Source organism: Labrus mixtus, chromosome 20 (assembly GCF_963584025.1).
Source record: "Labrus mixtus chromosome 20, fLabMix1.1, whole genome shotgun sequence".
Classification (NCBI taxonomy): domain Eukaryota; kingdom Metazoa; phylum Chordata; class Actinopteri; order Labriformes; family Labridae; genus Labrus; species Labrus mixtus.
The window spans coordinates 14225510-14243351 of NC_083631.1; the positions used below are offsets into that span (position 1 = coordinate 14225510).

Here is a 17842-nt window from a genome sequence, read left to right on the forward strand (position 1 = left end):
TATATTACTATATATAAGTGTCAGTGGTAATGGAATATACACAGGAACAGGCACTCTGGACAGAAACAAGGAGAATGTAGTTTCCAGTTTCATCCCCAGAGCCTGTGTGTGATTTTGATGGTGTGTAGGAACACAGTCTAGCACGGAACACCATTAAAATAATCAATGGGTTGGTGAATGCAATTAAGGAGAGTGCTCCCTCTCAGCATTGAGCGTGGTAGAGAACAGTGAGAAGGACAGAGAAAAAGGGTTGTATATGGTGTGGGTGTGTGTGTGTGTGTGTGTGTGTGTGTGTGTGTGTGTGTGTGTGTGTGTGTGTGTGTGTGTGTGTTTATGAATATGAGGAAGTGCAAACCATATTTCCTAACATCATATTTCATAAAGGTGCAAAAGTACAGCCCTGTGGCTTCACATAGGTTGTAAAAGTAATAGATTTTCTTGTTTTTTTTTTTGTTTTGACAGAAAATATAATTATTATTATTATCTAACAGGTTGCACATTAAAACACTTGTATTATACTGGTCCCTTTTAAATCGAATGTGCGCTGTTGCCACCATGTATATTAGCCTTTTTTAACTAAAAAATAAGCTTGCTATAAGTGTGGGCAGGTTATACAGCGCTTATAAAAATATTGTCATTTTGAAAAACAATTAAAGTCATAAACATTGCTCTTTGTGTAATTGATTATTCTCAATAAAATAAGGACGCTTTCCTTCATTGATGTGTTTAAGGCCTCGTTTTGCTTTCTAATTCAGTATCAATAAAAGTTTATCAATAACATATAGCCTACTGTCTGATATTTTTATTTTTTCCGTTTTTGTGCCTTTTGATTATGTTTATATTTACACCAGCTACTTTGTGTTTTACCTAGTGTGAGAATAGGCGTGGGCAAATCAGCCAATGAACTATGATTAAAAAGAGAGAGGTCAATATTGAACAGCACTGGTGTTATTACACTCTTGATGACGTCGACACTGCCAGTAACTCAGATGACTTCCAGCCTGGCTGTTTTGTCGAAGTGCCTTTCCTCCCTCCGCAGCAAAAAGGCGGTAAGGCCTTCTGTGACGTGCGTCAGCAGGGAGGGTGTGATGCGGGGAACAGCGCAGTTGCGACAGCAGTAAACACGACGTTCTCGACCAACCTAATATGATGTTCCGCCTCCGTGCCTTAAAACTGCTTTTTGATTGGCTACAGCAGAGTTGACGAAGAACATTGGCTTTTAGAGGTGTCAGTGATTTACTTCTTCGGGTTTGTGTGGCTGGAAAGACTGCACTGTAGAAGATTGGCTGTGTGAAAAAAAATTGTACGTGCATCAGAGAGGCACTTGCCAGAAAGATACGGAGTTTGGAGGCTCGTTTGTGTGTTCTTCGTCGCGTTTATGATTTTAAATAAATAATAAGTCGTTACTGACTGCGAGTGTTAGTGTTTTATAATCGAAATATTCCCCTTTTTTACGGAGAAACTTTCCAAAAGAAAAACAGCGATCGAGGTAAGTTATTATTGCGTCGTTTGCTCTTGACTTTTATATGTACTAACACTTTGTGCTGGACCTGAGATTTGTTACATTTTGTGGTACAGTAGCAAACACGAATTAATGTAAACAACCGTGGAACTGCAACATTGTAACCAAGTGAAAAGCATGCTCTGTCAACTGTGTTAACTTTCACGTGAAAAAGTCCACACAGTGTGTTAAGGCAACAGTGTTACTGCTTTCTCTACGTGTTTATGGCTCTCCACGTCTCGTTATGGCGCTGGAAATATTACAGATCTTCTTGGTTTTTGCATTCTCTCCGTATGATTTGGATTGCTTGCCATAATAATGTTAATAAATGCTTTATAGTTCTTTAAACAGGACTGGAGAAATAGCTCAACGTGGCCTTGGCCAGGCTGCACATTTTGACCCTTTTGTATTTCAGGCTATTGTTTTGTGCTTGACTTGATTGTCACGCCCATCTCCATCCTACCTGCATGTCGGTACCTTAGTATTTACAGTCTGTAGTCGGGACCCTTGCACTTGGGTTCAGCTCTTCTATGGCTCGAATAAGAATTTCGAGATAGGCCTACCATTGCTGAATTTTTATGAGTAATCAGTTCAGTTTCAGTTTCAAAGCATGACCTTTGGTGGTAAATAGCATACAATACCACGTTGTTGTCACCTTGCGTCACATGGACTATTAGCTGGAGCGTTGGACTGGTTACGGTTTCTTTGTTTGCTCATGAATTACTTCCTGGTATATCTCTGACATGATTTAAGGGATCACAATGTACTTTACTATTGAGTCTGCAAGCATTGAAGACTGGTCATTGAGCACACATCTCGCTGGCCTGTTACATTTCTGGCAAGGCCTACAACCACTAAAAAAAAGTTTATTCTCATCCTCCTTGTCTTTGAGTAGGCTACTTAGAAAAGTGCTATAAAAGTCTGTTATTATTCATGTATTATTAGTAGTAGTATTATAGTGTCTGGTTAATGAGTTTCCAAACTGAGACAAACAACAAATATGCTCAAGATGCAGCTTAAGGCATTATCTGTGACTTGACATTTGGATCGATGGTTGTGAAATATAACTATCTATCAAAGGGTCGGCTCGGCTGACCTCAAAATATGTTTGACAGTCATCAATACAAGATGTCTTAGTCGTTTGAATATCAGCATGTAAAGTCAGGCTTGGTGAGCTTTCCCACCTAACGTGACATTAACTTGATGCCAACCATTGTTTAAAAATAATGAATAAAGGTCACTGATGTTCCAGAGAAAACACCAACAAAAAAAAACACTGTATGTCTGAGGATTCCAGCCACATGGTGCTGAGTTTACTGGCAACACATGGAAAGACATCATGCAGGTTGTAGAAATAAATCACACAGTTAAAGTTACATGGCTTATGGACATTTTTAACTCGTTTTATCAGAGGGATGTTTAGTGCTACCTATTTAAAATACAGTATGTAGATTTAACTCTTTACAAACAAACAATAAAGAAAAACAACCAACTGATGAAAAATGAAAGAAATCACTCATCACATTACTGACTATAGTTAGTCTCCCTCTCAGTGTTTTCATATGAACATGAATTTACACCAGGTGCGCCTCATTCAGTGAAAGAGGAACGTCGGTCATGAGGTTGACACCTTATGTGATCATGTCATAAAAGAACAACCTTATCCATACTGCAAGTGAGAAACTTTGTTTTGGATGATTTTTTTTTTTCTGACATGACTTGGGTGCAACTTAACAGACACTCATTTTTTATTTTGTTGACTGGATGTACACTGAGTTACCAGTTAGCTAGGTTCACCTGATTTAATACAGTCCATTACAATAGCTAGTACATTTTGATTAGTCACAAAGGTGTTTTCCATTTCTTAACAAAATTTCTTTTGTGTTGGAAAAATAACCTAATAACAGGCCAGCCTTTATAATAACCTTTCAGTATAGTGTGATTTCCTCAATATCTAGTTTCTTTTCTCAGTATATGTACTACTCATCTATTACCATGGATAAGGCCTTAGTCTTCACTCCTTTTCTTATGTCTTAACTCTGACAAGTGCACTGCACAAAACATAGCATCTTTCACTTTACAGCTAGCCTTAGTCTGGCCAGATTTTGGACGTTTAATGCACTGCTATATAAATGTTATGTAAGAGGCTTAAAATGGCTCCAGTTGGTCATTCAGATGGAGGAGACAATTTCTGTTGGCTTCACTTAGTGTCTGGTTATTGTTAGAGTACAGTCTACAGCCCTCAGGGGAAGAGTGTAGCCTGCCGTTGGTAAGACGAGAAGGCTAGCAGAAGCTATCATGTGGATCTGATGGATAAGAACTGTCTCTGCAAGCAGCTGCTCGTCAGAATATGAATATGAAGAAATGTTAAAAATGCAAGATGAACATGTTTCTTAAGCTTGAAATCTTTATCACCAGTGGCCTCACAAAGGGTTAAAAAGGAAAGCATGATTTCATTGTCTCCAGCATCTACAGTTGGAGATCGATTTGATCCTATGTGCTAAGGGAGTTTACAGCTGTTCATGTCACCCTATATTTCTTGGTGAAGGCGTAGTGTTTCACTGAACAGGAAGTGACTGTGCTGAATAGGAGGCCTCCTGACGGGCCGTTTCATTTTCAGAGAAAAAAAAAGCATTTGGCAATTTCTGTCTAGTAGGTGAAAGAGATGGTGTGTTGAGAAAGTGCTTCTACTTTCTATTATTAGCCATCACTATTTGCGTTCCAAGAGATTTTCTCTAAAGTTATACTACGTCAGAAACTTCGTTCTCGTTACCCTCATCTTTTTTTGTGTAGGTTGGAGGAGGTGTGTGACAGAATGGCCCAGTGGAACCAGTTACAGCAGCTGGAGACCAGGTATCTGGAGCAGCTCTATCACTTGTACAGTGACAGCTTCCCAATGGAGCTACGACAGTTCCTGGCCCCCTGGATTGAGAATCAGGACTGGTAAGAAATTATTATATTTGTTAGTTCTGATTTAAAAGCTAATTTTGTTTCTCGTGTTTGCCAACGTATGCATTTTATATTATTTCCTCCCCTGCACTTCCTAAAGGCAGGCGTTAGGCCACTCAGCATGACTTGCTAATATCTTGTCAGGCAGAGAGCTCCATGTATTTTGTTGTATGTTATAGTAGACCTCTTGCATATTGTTTATCACAGTGCATCAAGTAAAAGTTGTTTTGAGTGAATACTCTTTCTAAGATACATTGTTGAGTCCAAATAGAAGTATAACTACTGCAGCAGAGGTTATATTTGGGTTATTTTGAAAATAAAGTTTGCTGGATACAAGATTAAAATACATAGCTTTAAAAGTTCATGAACATATTTTTTGAAGTTTGTCCGAAGAGAAAGTGACTGGTTTTAGTTGGGTTACAAAGGAATATGTTTTAGTTTGGCTCTCATCAATTCTTAGAACAGAAATTAGAAATAATCTTATCCTGATCATCTTCTCCTTCATTTTGAAAAGGGCTTATGCTGCCAATAAGGAGTCACATGCCACACTGGTGTTCCACAACCTCTTGGGAGAAATTGATCAGCAGTACAGCCGTTTCCTGCAGGAGAACAATGTACTCTACCAGCATAACCTGCGCAGGATAAAACAGCATCTGCAGAGCAAGTACCTGGAAAAGCCGATGGATATTGCCCGCATTGTTGCCCGTTGCCTGTGGGAGGAGCAAAGACTGCTGCAGACCGCAACCTCTGCTGCACAGGTAGAGGTGACTTTACAGTAGCCTAGCTGTCTCATTCATATTTCACCAAAGAGCTTTACTTCATACCAATACCATTTCAATGGGAAATTAAGGCTTAGATGGGTCTTTGCAATGGTTCTTAATTCTCCTGCAGGATGGCCAGGCAGCTCATCCCACCGGGACAGTAGTGACAGAGAAGCAGCAGATCCTGGAGCACAACCTTCAAGACATCAGGAAGCGGGTGCAGGTGAGTTTCCATCAGAGCTTTACAAATTATTTTCTTAGCATGGGGCTTTAAAGAACCTTAAAAACTATCTCCGTTTAATGAAACATTGTCTGTTTTTCTGCAGGATATGGAACAGAAGATGAAAATGCTCGAGAACTTGCAGGATGACTTTGACTTCAATTACAAGACATTGAAGAGCCAAGGAGGTATATCCTCAGTCATATTTTCAACCTTTAGAAATGATATTGTTTATAGAATATAATTAACATTAATCATTTGGTAAAGATTGAATGAATCATATTCAAAGAATGACCAATGATATGTCCACCCACTTTAGAGTTGTCCCAGGACCTGAATGGGAACAGTCAAGCAGCTGCCACCAGACAGAAGATGGCTCAGCTTGAGCAGATGCTGAGCGCCCTGGACCAGCTCAGGAGGGTGGGTGTTAAAGCTTACTATGTCATCACTCAATGAAAAATACATCAGTACAGGGTGCCCCATTTACAGAGGCTGATGTCCTTGAAGTAAGCAGGCCCTGAAATAAATCTTTAAAAAATACATAAGAAAGAATTCTAACAGTTTGGATTTGTCGAAGAAAAACAAGAATAGATCAATCAATTATTTAGATTAGGCAGTATGCCCGTATGTTTGAGCATGTGAAAAATGTTAGGACTGTTATATGTAAAACTACCACTATAACATAACATTTACAACAAGACCTTATTTTATGGTGATGTGTTAATGAAATACCCGGATGGGGGTTTTGACAAACACTAGTGGAAGAAGACACTCAACCTTTAAAAGTCTGCCATTACAGACATTAAACTCAAACTCAAACAATCATTTTCATTGACAGATGGACTCTGTTAATTAAAAGTAGGGATGTCGAAATTTGTCGTAAAATTGTGATAAATCGATTCAAATGTGTCAAAATTCACATCGGTACTCTGAAAAATGAATCGCAATAATATCATGAGCGTCAGCAGCTGTACAGCAGAGACGGTTGGCAGCTGCAGAGTAAGATTTTGAAATTGAGGACTTTAATCTTCTTCTTCTTTTAAATCGTAGGTGTGGAGGCATTTTGGCTTCCCCAAAACGAAACTGAAAAATATTCCTTTAGGGGCTGCAAACCACACTGACAAGTGGGTTTGCAGCCCCCGAAGGAATCTTTTTTCAGTCATAATTTGTCTACATTCTCATTTTGTAAAATTAATTGTGACAGAATAGTATCGTGAGTTGAGTGAATCCCTAATTAAAAGTATGCTTTTTTTAAAAATCTTTTAGCAAATTGTGACAGAGATGGGAGGCTTGCTGACTGCCATGGATTATGTACAGAAGAACCTCACTGACGAAGAACTAGCAGACTGGAAGAGAAGGCAGCAAATTGCCTGCATTGGAGGTCCACCCAACATTTGCCTGGACCGCCTCGAAACATGGTAACCAGAAATGCAAATGTTAAGCAGCTTCCTCAATAAGCTTTTAAAACAGTTACTTATTTACAATGTGTGATATGTGTTTCATTCATTTTTAACAACTAACACACGACATTTTAAAAAAAAAACTTCTAAACTGGGTTCTTGAAGAATGAATACAATTTTAACAAGTGTTCTTATGATCACATTAGTTTACAATTGTATTCCATTACCAGTATTGTTAGACGGTTTGTGAACAAGAGGTATGCTTCATCAAGACTTTCGACCTGAACTGGGTCTAATTTTTTAACCAGGATAACATCCTTGGCTGAGTCCCAGCTGCAGATCCGTCAGCAGATCAAGAAGCTGGAGGAGCTCCAGCAGAAGGTGTCCTACAAAGGAGACCCCATCATCCAGCACCGGCCCGCCCTGGAGGAGAAGATTGTGGACTTGTTCAGAAACCTGATGAAGAGGTACTGCATGTGCTGATTAGTCAGTTTACATATGTCCTGACCTTCATTTGAAATGTAGATTGAATCTTTTTTTTTTCTTCAGTCAGTCAAACGGTTGGGTTCTTATTAGACATCAGTGTATCTGTGCAGACTAATCAATGATATTACTGATTGTGAATGACTAATTAAAAATGTTTTTGTAGTACTGTTTACTCAATGTTAACTTATTAAGGGCATGTAGATTCCAGTCCCATCCAACTGTCCTAATGCAGCAAATGTGAAGCCATATGAGCTATCCGCACTCTGTTAAAGAAGCCTCGGCTGCCCTTATCTCCAATAAATGGGCCTTTTGATCTCAGTTTCTCTCCAGTATTTGTTATTCTGACGTGTGTTGTTTTTTATTTCTTGAACATGATCGACTCTTGTCTTCTAGTGCTTTTGTGGTTGAGAGGCAGCCTTGCATGCCCATGCATCCAGACAGACCTCTGGTCATAAAAACAGGAGTACAATTCACAAATAAAGTAAGGTAAGATTTTCATTTGCAAAAGTGAAGATTCAGAAATAACATACAGAAATGTTACATTTGAGTCAAAACATTTTTTTGTGATATAACAACACAGTTTAAAGTGTATTCAATTTGTTGACATGTTTTCTCTTATTGTTTTCAGGTTGCTGGTGAAGTTTCCTGAACTCAATTACCAGCTGAAAATTAAAGTGTGCATTGACAAGTGAGTTATTTTTTTTCTTTTTGTTAGAATTTATATCAAGTCCTTATCAGTTGGTTTTTGATCGAAGGCCATCACAGAAATAACAGCTGTACTGATTGGATTTCTTGATTTTTTTTTTTCTCCAGAGAATCTGGAGACGTGGCTGCAATTCGAGGGTAAGGCTTTAAGATTTTTATTTTTTTTTCTGCATCACAGGTTTATTCATCTAAAAAAAGGGTCTCACCTTCTGCTGTTGCTTGATTAACTTAGGTCACGAAAGTTTAACATCCTCGGTACCAACACAAAGGTTATGAACATGGAGGAATCCAACAACGGCAGCCTTTCAGCAGAGTTCAAACACTTGGTGAGTTTTAAATGTCAAACTGATACTGTTTTATAGTGAGTAAAAAATACTCTAATGAAAGCACGTTATGGAGCATTGACTTCTTTTTTGTCACAGACCCTGAGAGAACAGAGGTGTGGAAATGGTGGCCGGACCAATAGTGATGTAAGTATTAACTCTGACATTTGATTGTAAAGCTCCAACTGCTTGTTAATATGTCATGAACATCACATGCAGTTGAATGTTTTCTACTAAAGTGGTGAATGATATGCTTTCTTCAGGCCTCCTTGATTGTCACAGAGGAGCTACATCTTATCACCTTTGAAACAGAAGTCTATCATCAAGGCTTAAAAATCGACCTGGAGGTCAGTATCATGTCTTCATGAGTTTTGACAGTTATCTGTATTTTCAGTTTCTCTTGCACGTACTAGAAGTCAACAAAACTACATTTCCTTGATACCCCATACCATGTCAGCCACAATATGAATGAGTCATTAACAAAGTCTTCCACGTCTTGAAGCGTTTGAGTTTGCTGTTACCTCCCACTGCTGGCTGGGTAACTTCATCCTCATATTTCAGTACATTAGATACATTAGATTTGATAACTTTCACTTATCCTCAGTGGTTGAAAAATATGTTTAGATTTGCTGAAAACAGACAGTCTGGTTTCGTTCAAATTATTTTATCACAAGGTTACATTCATGCATTTTGTATTTCCTCTAACCTCTAGCCCATCTCAGAGTGTGAGACACTGACTCAAAACTCAACAAACTATGAACAATTCATAGCACCTCTTACGTAATCCCATTTATCTTCAAAACAAAGGTCGTCTTCTGACAGATGGTTTTTGTTTCCTTTAAAGCCAAGCTTCTTGACAAGTTAGATTGCATAATTAGTAACACAATGTAATGGCACTATTTTTTACTTTACTTGTCTATCTCCTGCAATGAAGCTTTTTATTGTATTCTTATTGGAAATGACCATGATGTAAAGAACCTATACTTTAAACCTTCACCAAATACCACTTTATTTGCACTCTTAATTTTTCATTAATTTGTTCGATTACCTTATAATTATTATTTACATTGAGTGCAGTGTATAATAATCATACAACTGCTTTGTAAATGACTTCTGACCTCAACCTTTTGAAGATTGTATAGTATAAGCTTCTAATATCAGAGGAGTAAGACTAGTACTATAAAAAAGGACATTGTAAAAAAGTCTCATTACAAGAGGATGTACTGAAGTTAAAGCAGAATTATATTTTGGTGTCAGTGTTCAGAAGTCATCAAACTTGGCAAAAGTGAATTATATATTATAAACCTACTGAACTAGTTTTTTTTCCTCCATTTGGGCAGACTCATTCCTTGCCTGTGGTAGTCATTTCAAACATCTGCCAAATGCCAAACGCCTGGGCTTCAATCCTGTGGTACAACATGCTCACTAACCACCCAAAGGTAAGACTGCACCCCCTGGTGGAAAGGGGATGAACTGTGCAGGTGAAGATTCTATACACATTACGTTATGAAGTGTAAAAGCGTTTTTAGATTTATTTACTGAACTGGCCTGGGTTTCTCTGTACAGAATGTGAACTTCTTCACTAAGCCTCCTGTGGGTACGTGGGACCAGGTAGCTGAGGTTCTCAGCTGGCAGTTTTCCTCTACCACCAAGAGAGGCCTTACCATTGAACAGCTCACAACTCTTGCTGAGAAATTATTAGGTGAGGAGTCACGCCCTAAAGTCACCTTAAATTTGAAAATCGCTGCATCGTATGTGAATGTGTGCTGAAATTCTGCATTTCTCCATCCAGGACCGTGTGTCAACTACTCTGGCTGTCAGATCACTTGGGCCAAGTTCTGTAAGGTATGTCACCTACCGACCACACGTGATTCAAACTGCCATCTTGCTATTGTTCAGTGCGAGTTATTTTTCTCCTTCCTCTTCCCAGGAAAACATGGCTGGCAAAGGCTTCTCCTTCTGGGTGTGGCTGGACAACATCATTGACCTGGTGAAGAAGTATATCCTGGCACTGTGGAATGAAGGGTGAGAGGTCATACATTGTTTACAGTCAGGTCCGTAAGCAGGACCTGGAATCTTTCAAAATATAGAAAGGGATTTGCCTTGTACTTGTCAACAGGTTCTAAATAGATGTACTACATTGAAACTCTACATCTACTTATATGACTTGCTGTTGTTTTTCTAAAGGTATATTATGGGCTTCATCAGTAAGGAGAGGGAGAGAGCCATTCTTAGTCCAAAACCTCCTGGCACTTTTCTACTGCGCTTCAGTGAGAGCAGCAAGGAGGGGGGCATTACATTTACATGGGTAGAAAAAGACATCAGCGGTGAGTTTTTTTTTTTTTTTTCAACTTTCTTCCAATAATTCAAAACTTAATTTATTAATAGTTGTCTTGACTTGACATGTGTGTTAATAGGAAAGACCCAGATCCAGTCTGTGGAGCCCTACACCAAGCAGCAGCTCAACAGCATGTCTTTCGCTGACATCATCATGGGCTACAAGATTATGGATGCCACCAACATTCTGGTTTCACCTCTCGTGTATCTTTACCCTGAAATTCCCAAAGAGGAGGCTTTTGGGAAGTACTGCAGACCTGAAGCAGTTCCAGAACCTGAGATGGGAGGAGACTCTACAAGCAGTAAGTCTTTATATATTATATATATATATAGATATAACAAATATTCCCTAGTATGTATGTTACTTCTTGCTTTCCAATTTTTTTGTTGCCGTTAGTATTGTTTTAGAGAAATGTTAACATTTTCTTCCGTTGACAGCTATTCAGCCATATTTGAAGACAAAGTTCATCTGCGTCACCCCGTAAGTATCTGTTACCTCTTCCTTATATTTAAGTCATAAGTAGTGACAGGAATATTATGCTACCAAGCTGATATCACATTTCTTTGCATAATGACAAGAGGTTCTCTTTGGATGTTCCTACTCAAGATCTGAACCTCCTCTTTTATTTATGTCGCAAGTGTTTCAAAGAAGTGACAACTAAATGACAAATATTTTCACACTCACTCTGAGACATCCCTGTCATTGGAGAAATCATCACCCAAACATGTCCCAGTTATGTCCAAAATATTTAAAGCTGAGTTTGGAAAGGTTGCAGTACACACATTTCCCCTCTCAGTATGTAGATGACTTTGTGCGACCCTTAAATTTGTGTAGATCAGCCCTGCAGTAAACCTAAAATAATCAAGACCTTAGTCTATTCTCAGCTCCAGGCAAACTGACTAACTCACACAAGAGGATAATCTAGCTGTTGTTGCTAAACTCTGCGCAGAAATTACATAAAGCTAATCTCTTAAACTTTATGCATCCCCAAAAGTTAGAAAGAAGCAAATTATGTGTGCAAATCTGTGTTTGTGTGGGATATCTGAGTGACAAAAAAAAAGTGTATTCACGGGACAGTCAGCCCTTTTTGTTGAAGTGGGTCGTGAGTTTGCTGGCGTTGAGAGCTTTGCTCAGTGAGATCCTGACCTGTCTCCGTAGGTGTCCCTCCGTGTTCATGGACTTGCCAGACAGTGAGCTGCTTGGGAACGCATTCCCATGGTAGGCCCTTGTGGGAGAGGTGGCATGTAGGGTTGTGTGTGCATCTTGTCACTTTGTTTGTGTGTTTTTCATGGGTGGGTCTCAGGAGACTAGTCGCAGACCCCCCCCCCCCCCCTCTACATAATTCCTGTTATTGTTTCAACTCACTGCCACTTTTCCTCGTCCTAATACAAGAGCATCTCACTTCCAGTCATCCATTTTTCATTTAGTTGAAGTCAGACTTTCCCAGACATCTGCATAAAAATTCCTCAGACCCAAGCATTTGAATGTATCTAAAGTATTTTTAATATCAGTGTTTGAGGCAATGAGCTTTCACATAATACCATCACTTTTGTTAGTAAGTATCATTTAGAAAAGATAAACAGATCAGAGGCATGGCAGTATTTCAAAGATGAAGAAAAAGGAAGGAAAACATGTTATAACGTTGATATGCAAGGGCCTGTTCTTCCCACCTAATATCCTTTGCTAACAAACAATTCTTGTAGTTTGTACCTTAGAGAAGCTGTCATTAACACTACATCAATGTTGTACTTTAAGCTATTTTGTTTGAGTGGGCGAATCATAATCTTTCCTGGTTTGGTTTATGTTTCAATTTAATCAGTGCCTTACCACACAACCTATTTTTCATCTCCTGTCTTCGTTGGCATGACTTTGGTGCATACTGACAAGAATGCTTATCCTATCTGTGATAGACTGATTTGTTGACCTTCTTAACCCATGAACCAATGATATGTGGGTTGAGCTGCAGCTGAATCACATCCCTCTCTGCTGTCACTGTGAAGAATCCGACCTCTGACATACACAAGTTAGGGGACTGTTATCTTCTCACTTGTATTAAAGTGGGATTAAAAAGACGCCTTAGTTGTAGTTGTGCAGAGAGTATGTTGACTAACATGAACAGATTAGAAGGGAAACGTGCACAAGTTTCTGTGTGATCATCAGTGGACATTTCAGTTTTTCATATACAATTTGTCTTTTGTCTGTTTTTTCATAGCACAAACTCTGGAAATACCAGTGATCTGTTTCCCATGTCACCTCGCACCCTCGACTCTTTGATGCATAATGAAGCTGAAGCCAATCCAGGACATTTGGGTGAGTCATTTACACATGGTGTGCAAAATCCCGTGACACACACACAATGATGTGTGATTCTAAAGTCCTTAACCTTAACCAACCCAACAAACCCTTTACTTTAAACGTAAGCTCATTTTAATTCTGACCCTTTTTATACTTACTTACCAACACCAAGTTTGTCCTCTCAAAGATGCACACTAATACACTGTAGCACGTAATCAATAGCTAATATTGATGGCTTGTATATTTGGATTTCTTCTGCAGATTCACTCACTTTGGACATGGACGTACAGTCTCCCATTTGAAGAGATGTGTCACCCTCTCTTCGTTTTCATTGTCTAGATTTCATGTAATGTTGTGTTAGAGGATTTCATGATGATTTATTTTTTCCTCTGCGCACACAGTCTGCCTGTACAGTTTGTTTCTTGTACCTGTGTAAAAATGACTCACTTTCACGCTGTAGAGAATTGGATGATTTTAAAAGACCTTTTGAGGACGCCGTCTTCAACCTTCCACTTGTAGCTTTTTGTTTGACCGTTGTCGACCGATACTGACCTGTTGTATTTTAAGCAGCATAATGCTCGCATAGAATACTTTCCCATCATCACAGATATCTAATTTTTAATTATATTTTTTGAGAGCCTTGTATTTCTGCGTTATTGACTTTCAAAATGATTGTGTTGAACAAAATGTAACTAGAGTATTTCTTGTATAAGCTACTGTATGCCTCTTTGGAATTGTGCTTTGAAATGTTTTATGATTAATGGTCTTTTTCAATGTGTCATTGCATATTAAATCAAACATCAAAAGCCAAATCATAATGTAACTAATACCATGTTTTTGTGTCATTTTAGCTTTTTCTCAAAATAAGGTATTTCTTATATTTCTCAGACTTTTAAAGTGTTAAAAACTGGATAGAGGGAAGAGATGTGGAATTTTAAACATGTTTGAGGTTATTTCCTGTAACAGCCCCCCCTCCAAAGTGTTGTGAGAAATAATGTGACCTTACCTGTAAAAGTTGTGCACTTACAAAAATGCATTCCCACTTTACAATAACTGTAATTTGTGATCACTTGTATTACAAACGATTTTAAAATGAGCAGTTTATGACTATTTTTGAATTATTAATTCACCTGAGTTAATGAGTTGTTGAAATCATTTTTGAACAATTTAATGCGAGCCACATTTTCTTCCCATGAAATGTCAAAATGTTTCCTGTACAAAAATGCTATCACTGTTCATTAATTGGTAAGAAAAAAATAAAAATCAAGTAAGCACGAGAAATAGTTTAACAATCCATTGGTGTTTTTAATTGTACTTGTAAGAAAATCCTGGGAGCATGTTAAAACAGAATAAGAGCATCTCGTTGAAAGGATAAGAACTGTTTCACCACTTGTGATTGAAACAATTGAAGTCTAAAGTAGTATCAAACATCTAATTTCCTTGTTTTCATGTAAACATCTGGACACAAAATACAAATGATCTGGTGTAGTGGGAGAAGAGCTAAAAATATTTTTATATGTAAAGTATAGATTTTTTTTAAAGATGTATTTTCGGGCTTCGAATGCCTTTATTGTAAACACAAGATAGTGGATAGTCTGAAATCAGGGTGAGAGAGTCGGGAATGTCATGCGGAAAAAATAGCCACAGGCAGGATTTGAACCTGGGCCGCCCGCTTGGAAGACTACAGCCTCCCTATATGGGGTGTGCGCAATAACCACTACGCTACCGTGCCCCAAGATGGGAAATATTTTTAAGGTTCACTGAAAAATCACATACATAATCAAGTAATAATCTGTGTTCATTTCATGTGTCAACAAAAGAGTGAGAAAACCTAGAGGAAGAGGGCAACATAGCCTAACTTGTATATGACAAACATCATTTTTATACAGAAAAGAAGGCAGAAAAGAACTCTTCAAAGAGTAGTCCCAGGCGTCAGTGAAGGCTTGAGCTGCTATGATTTGAAACAATCCTGTTTTTGTCATGTGTTCTTTAGCAGCAGAGATCTAATGATTATTGGTACAACATGTCATTTCACTTCCTATTTTCAACTTGAAACTCTAACATGCGGTGTCCCTTTTGCTTATTATGATGAATCTATCGGCACAGGCTGACTGGACTTCCCTGTTTGTGTGCAGTCTGGCTTCACGGCAGATATAGCATAGCACTGATGTGACTGCTGGGATTCCCGTGAGTCCTTAGAATATGCAGCCAAACAAACACCCACTCAGGAACCAGTTTCTGCATCACTTGGCTCTACATAGCTTCCTCTCTCTCTCTCTCTCTCTCTCTCTCTGGTGTATCTTGTTTGTCGTGGTGATAGGAAATGCTTTGAGGAGATGAGGGGGCGTAGAGATCTACAGCTATTACCGTCAGCAGCTGCTGACTCAGCTGTCTGAGGAGGCAATCGTCAGCCATCACCTCTGGCCTACCCTGCAGACAATCAATCTGGAGAATCAATAAAGCTTCAACTCAGTGCAGTGTGATGACTGGTTGGTTGGTTGGTTTGTTGTGTGTGTGTGTGTGTGTGTGTGTGTGTGTGTGTGTGTGTGTGTGTGTGTGTGTGTGTCTCTGTGTGTGTTCAGTGAGGCTGCGTTAATAAATAATGACATTTTGACATGGATGTGAGAAACTGAAGTTATTATTTCTGCAGCATGATGGGGAATTTTCAGATCACTAACAATCAGAAGCAACATTCAAAACATACTCTGGACTTTTGTATGTATGTTTCTTTGACATAGAAGAGATCAGGTATGATACGTTGAAGTTCATTTAAAATATTTTTAAAAAAATGTAAATTAATGAATCACTTGTCTTATCTTGTTGATGTCTTTGCATTTAAGAGTTCTCATAACACATTGAAAGTATTATACATAACACTGTTTACTTTTACTTTCAATATTTGAATACATACATTTATTTTTTTACTTTTGCTTATACTTTTCCATGTGTTGAAAGACTGTAAATATTGAATGCAGGTCTTGTATTGTATTAAGCATTTCCCACGGCTTCATTTATTATATTTGTTTAATACACAAATGTGGCATATAGCACCAAGTTTGTGGATTTTTGATATATCTGTACCTCTGTGTAATCACAAAGGTAACTAATAGCAAAATAGAATCCACATCTTAACTTCAACAGGTGTTCTCATGGTGACTGTCTCCCTTTTCCCACCTTGTTATGTTTCAGGCAACATTATGTGACACTTTTATAGTCTGGATGTGCCTCAGGTGCACATTGCCCTTTAATTAATTTAGGCAGATTTATTTTTAGGCTGTGCCACCTCATCTTTCTGTAACTCGTTCTCTCTGTCCTGGATTCACTGGATATATTCATTGACAAACAGACAGCCAGACACACACACACACACACACACACACACAAACAAACAAACACAGTGTATGGAACATAAATTCAACCAGGGAGTCGGGGTTAAAGTAAAGCCTAATCATATTGTCACTAACTCTGGAATACAGCAGTTGAGTTACGGTGGCCCTCCACTCCAATGAATTTGCGGGGAGTCTTGCAGAGTTGAAAGCCGGACCACTTGGTCAAATCAGGCGGTTGTGGGGGTAACAATGGAAGGTACTCTCCCCACACTGAAACATGAGCTCTAAGGAGGACCAAGTCAACTTTGCTGTCCTTATAGGGACAATGAACTGCAAGGTGTGCAGTCTGAAGCTGCGCTATCCCTCACCTCTTTTGTAAATCCATGTGCTTGATTATGAAGCTCTTTAGACTGAAATAGAAAGTACCTCAATAGCCTTAATCTACTCGCTGGTGTGCAGCTGAGCACCTCAGACTGTGATTTCCAACTCAATCTCCCATCCAACAATAGAAAAAAAAAACTATTGCTCACGGTTAACTATTTTTTCTCTCAACAGCTAGCTAGACAATAGCTACCCCACTGGTGACAGAGGTCAACTTTGCGAGCTGCCCCTCTTCACAGCAAACACTTCCAATTCATCTTGAGAAAAATCCTTTTCTTGGCCTGGTAGGGGATTTTTCCTAAGGGTGTAACTAGTTCTTTCCAGCTCTACAATAAAAGTCTATTGTTTATGTATACCTATGGATTTCCAAAGGAAGGAAAGTCCTATGGTTCTCAACCCTTGGTGATACACAAGGGAATATTGTAAATTGTAAAGACCAATATGCACATTTAGTGTCCCTCAGTGGGCCTTCTGATATTAGTCTCATATATGGTTTATTTCTATATGCCCTGTATTTAGCAAGGCCCATTTGGGATATACATACACTCTCTCATCCTTTGTGTATACCATGTGCACTGTACAAATCTTAAGAGATGTTTCACCCTTAAACTATGCCTCCCATGTTTTATCAAAGATTATCTATACCTTTTTACCACCCTTGTTAGCTGAACTGTTAGCTGAATTACATATTTAAATGTCCACCGTTCTTGCGCCTGTAAGGATGCAGATGCCCACTGGGTTGCATTCTGTCCACAGATGGCAGCGGAGATCATTTGTTTTACTGCAGACTCAGCTTATTTGACTTTCAGCTTGCAGGAATGTAATGCAGCGGACATAATGGTTATGTCTGTACAAGGACCAGATCATGTCATTCTAGCTGTGTTTCTGAGCTTGAGACTCAGATCAACATCCTGATGTGTTGCATGTGTGCCCACTGAGAGGGGGCTGCAGGTTGTGAATATCACCAATGTTCCCTGAGGGAATGCAATTGAGACAGAAAAAAAAAACAGGTCTGAACCTCTTCACCTTTCAACTCTGTGAAGTTCAGTTTATACAAAGAAAAAAAAAACACAATGCAGGATCTTAGAAGAAGGCAGGATTTCCCTTGACGTGATAGTCTCATTAGCCTTGACATGCACTTGGTTAGGATTGCT

At 38.8% G+C, this 17842-nt stretch overlaps 1 protein-coding gene across 2 annotated transcripts; it reads left to right on the forward strand.

Moving 5' to 3' along the window:
- Positions 1–1302: 1302 nt before the first annotated feature.
- Positions 1303–14201, forward strand: stat3 (signal transducer and activator of transcription 3 (acute-phase response factor)). Of its 2 annotated transcripts, XM_061027048.1 has the most exons (24): positions 1303–1489; positions 4295–4444; positions 4965–5208; positions 5342–5434; positions 5538–5619; positions 5751–5851; positions 6698–6849; positions 7140–7298; positions 7711–7803; positions 7946–8005; positions 8131–8160; positions 8255–8348; positions 8445–8492; positions 8609–8692; positions 9686–9784; positions 9912–10047; positions 10138–10190; positions 10276–10370; positions 10533–10672; positions 10763–10984; positions 11121–11163; positions 11842–11901; positions 12896–12993; positions 13240–14201. In XM_061027048.1, exons 2-24 carry the CDS (start codon positions 4317–4319, stop codon positions 13278–13280), a joined length of 2355 nt encoding a protein of 784 aa, XP_060883031.1. In that variant the 5' UTR covers positions 1303–1489; positions 4295–4316; the 3' UTR covers positions 13281–14201. The 2 variants fall into 2 exon arrangements, with proteins under 2 accessions (XP_060883031.1, XP_060883032.1); XM_061027049.1 differs by lacking the exon at positions 11842–11901.
- Positions 14202–17842: the final 3641 nt, after the last annotated feature.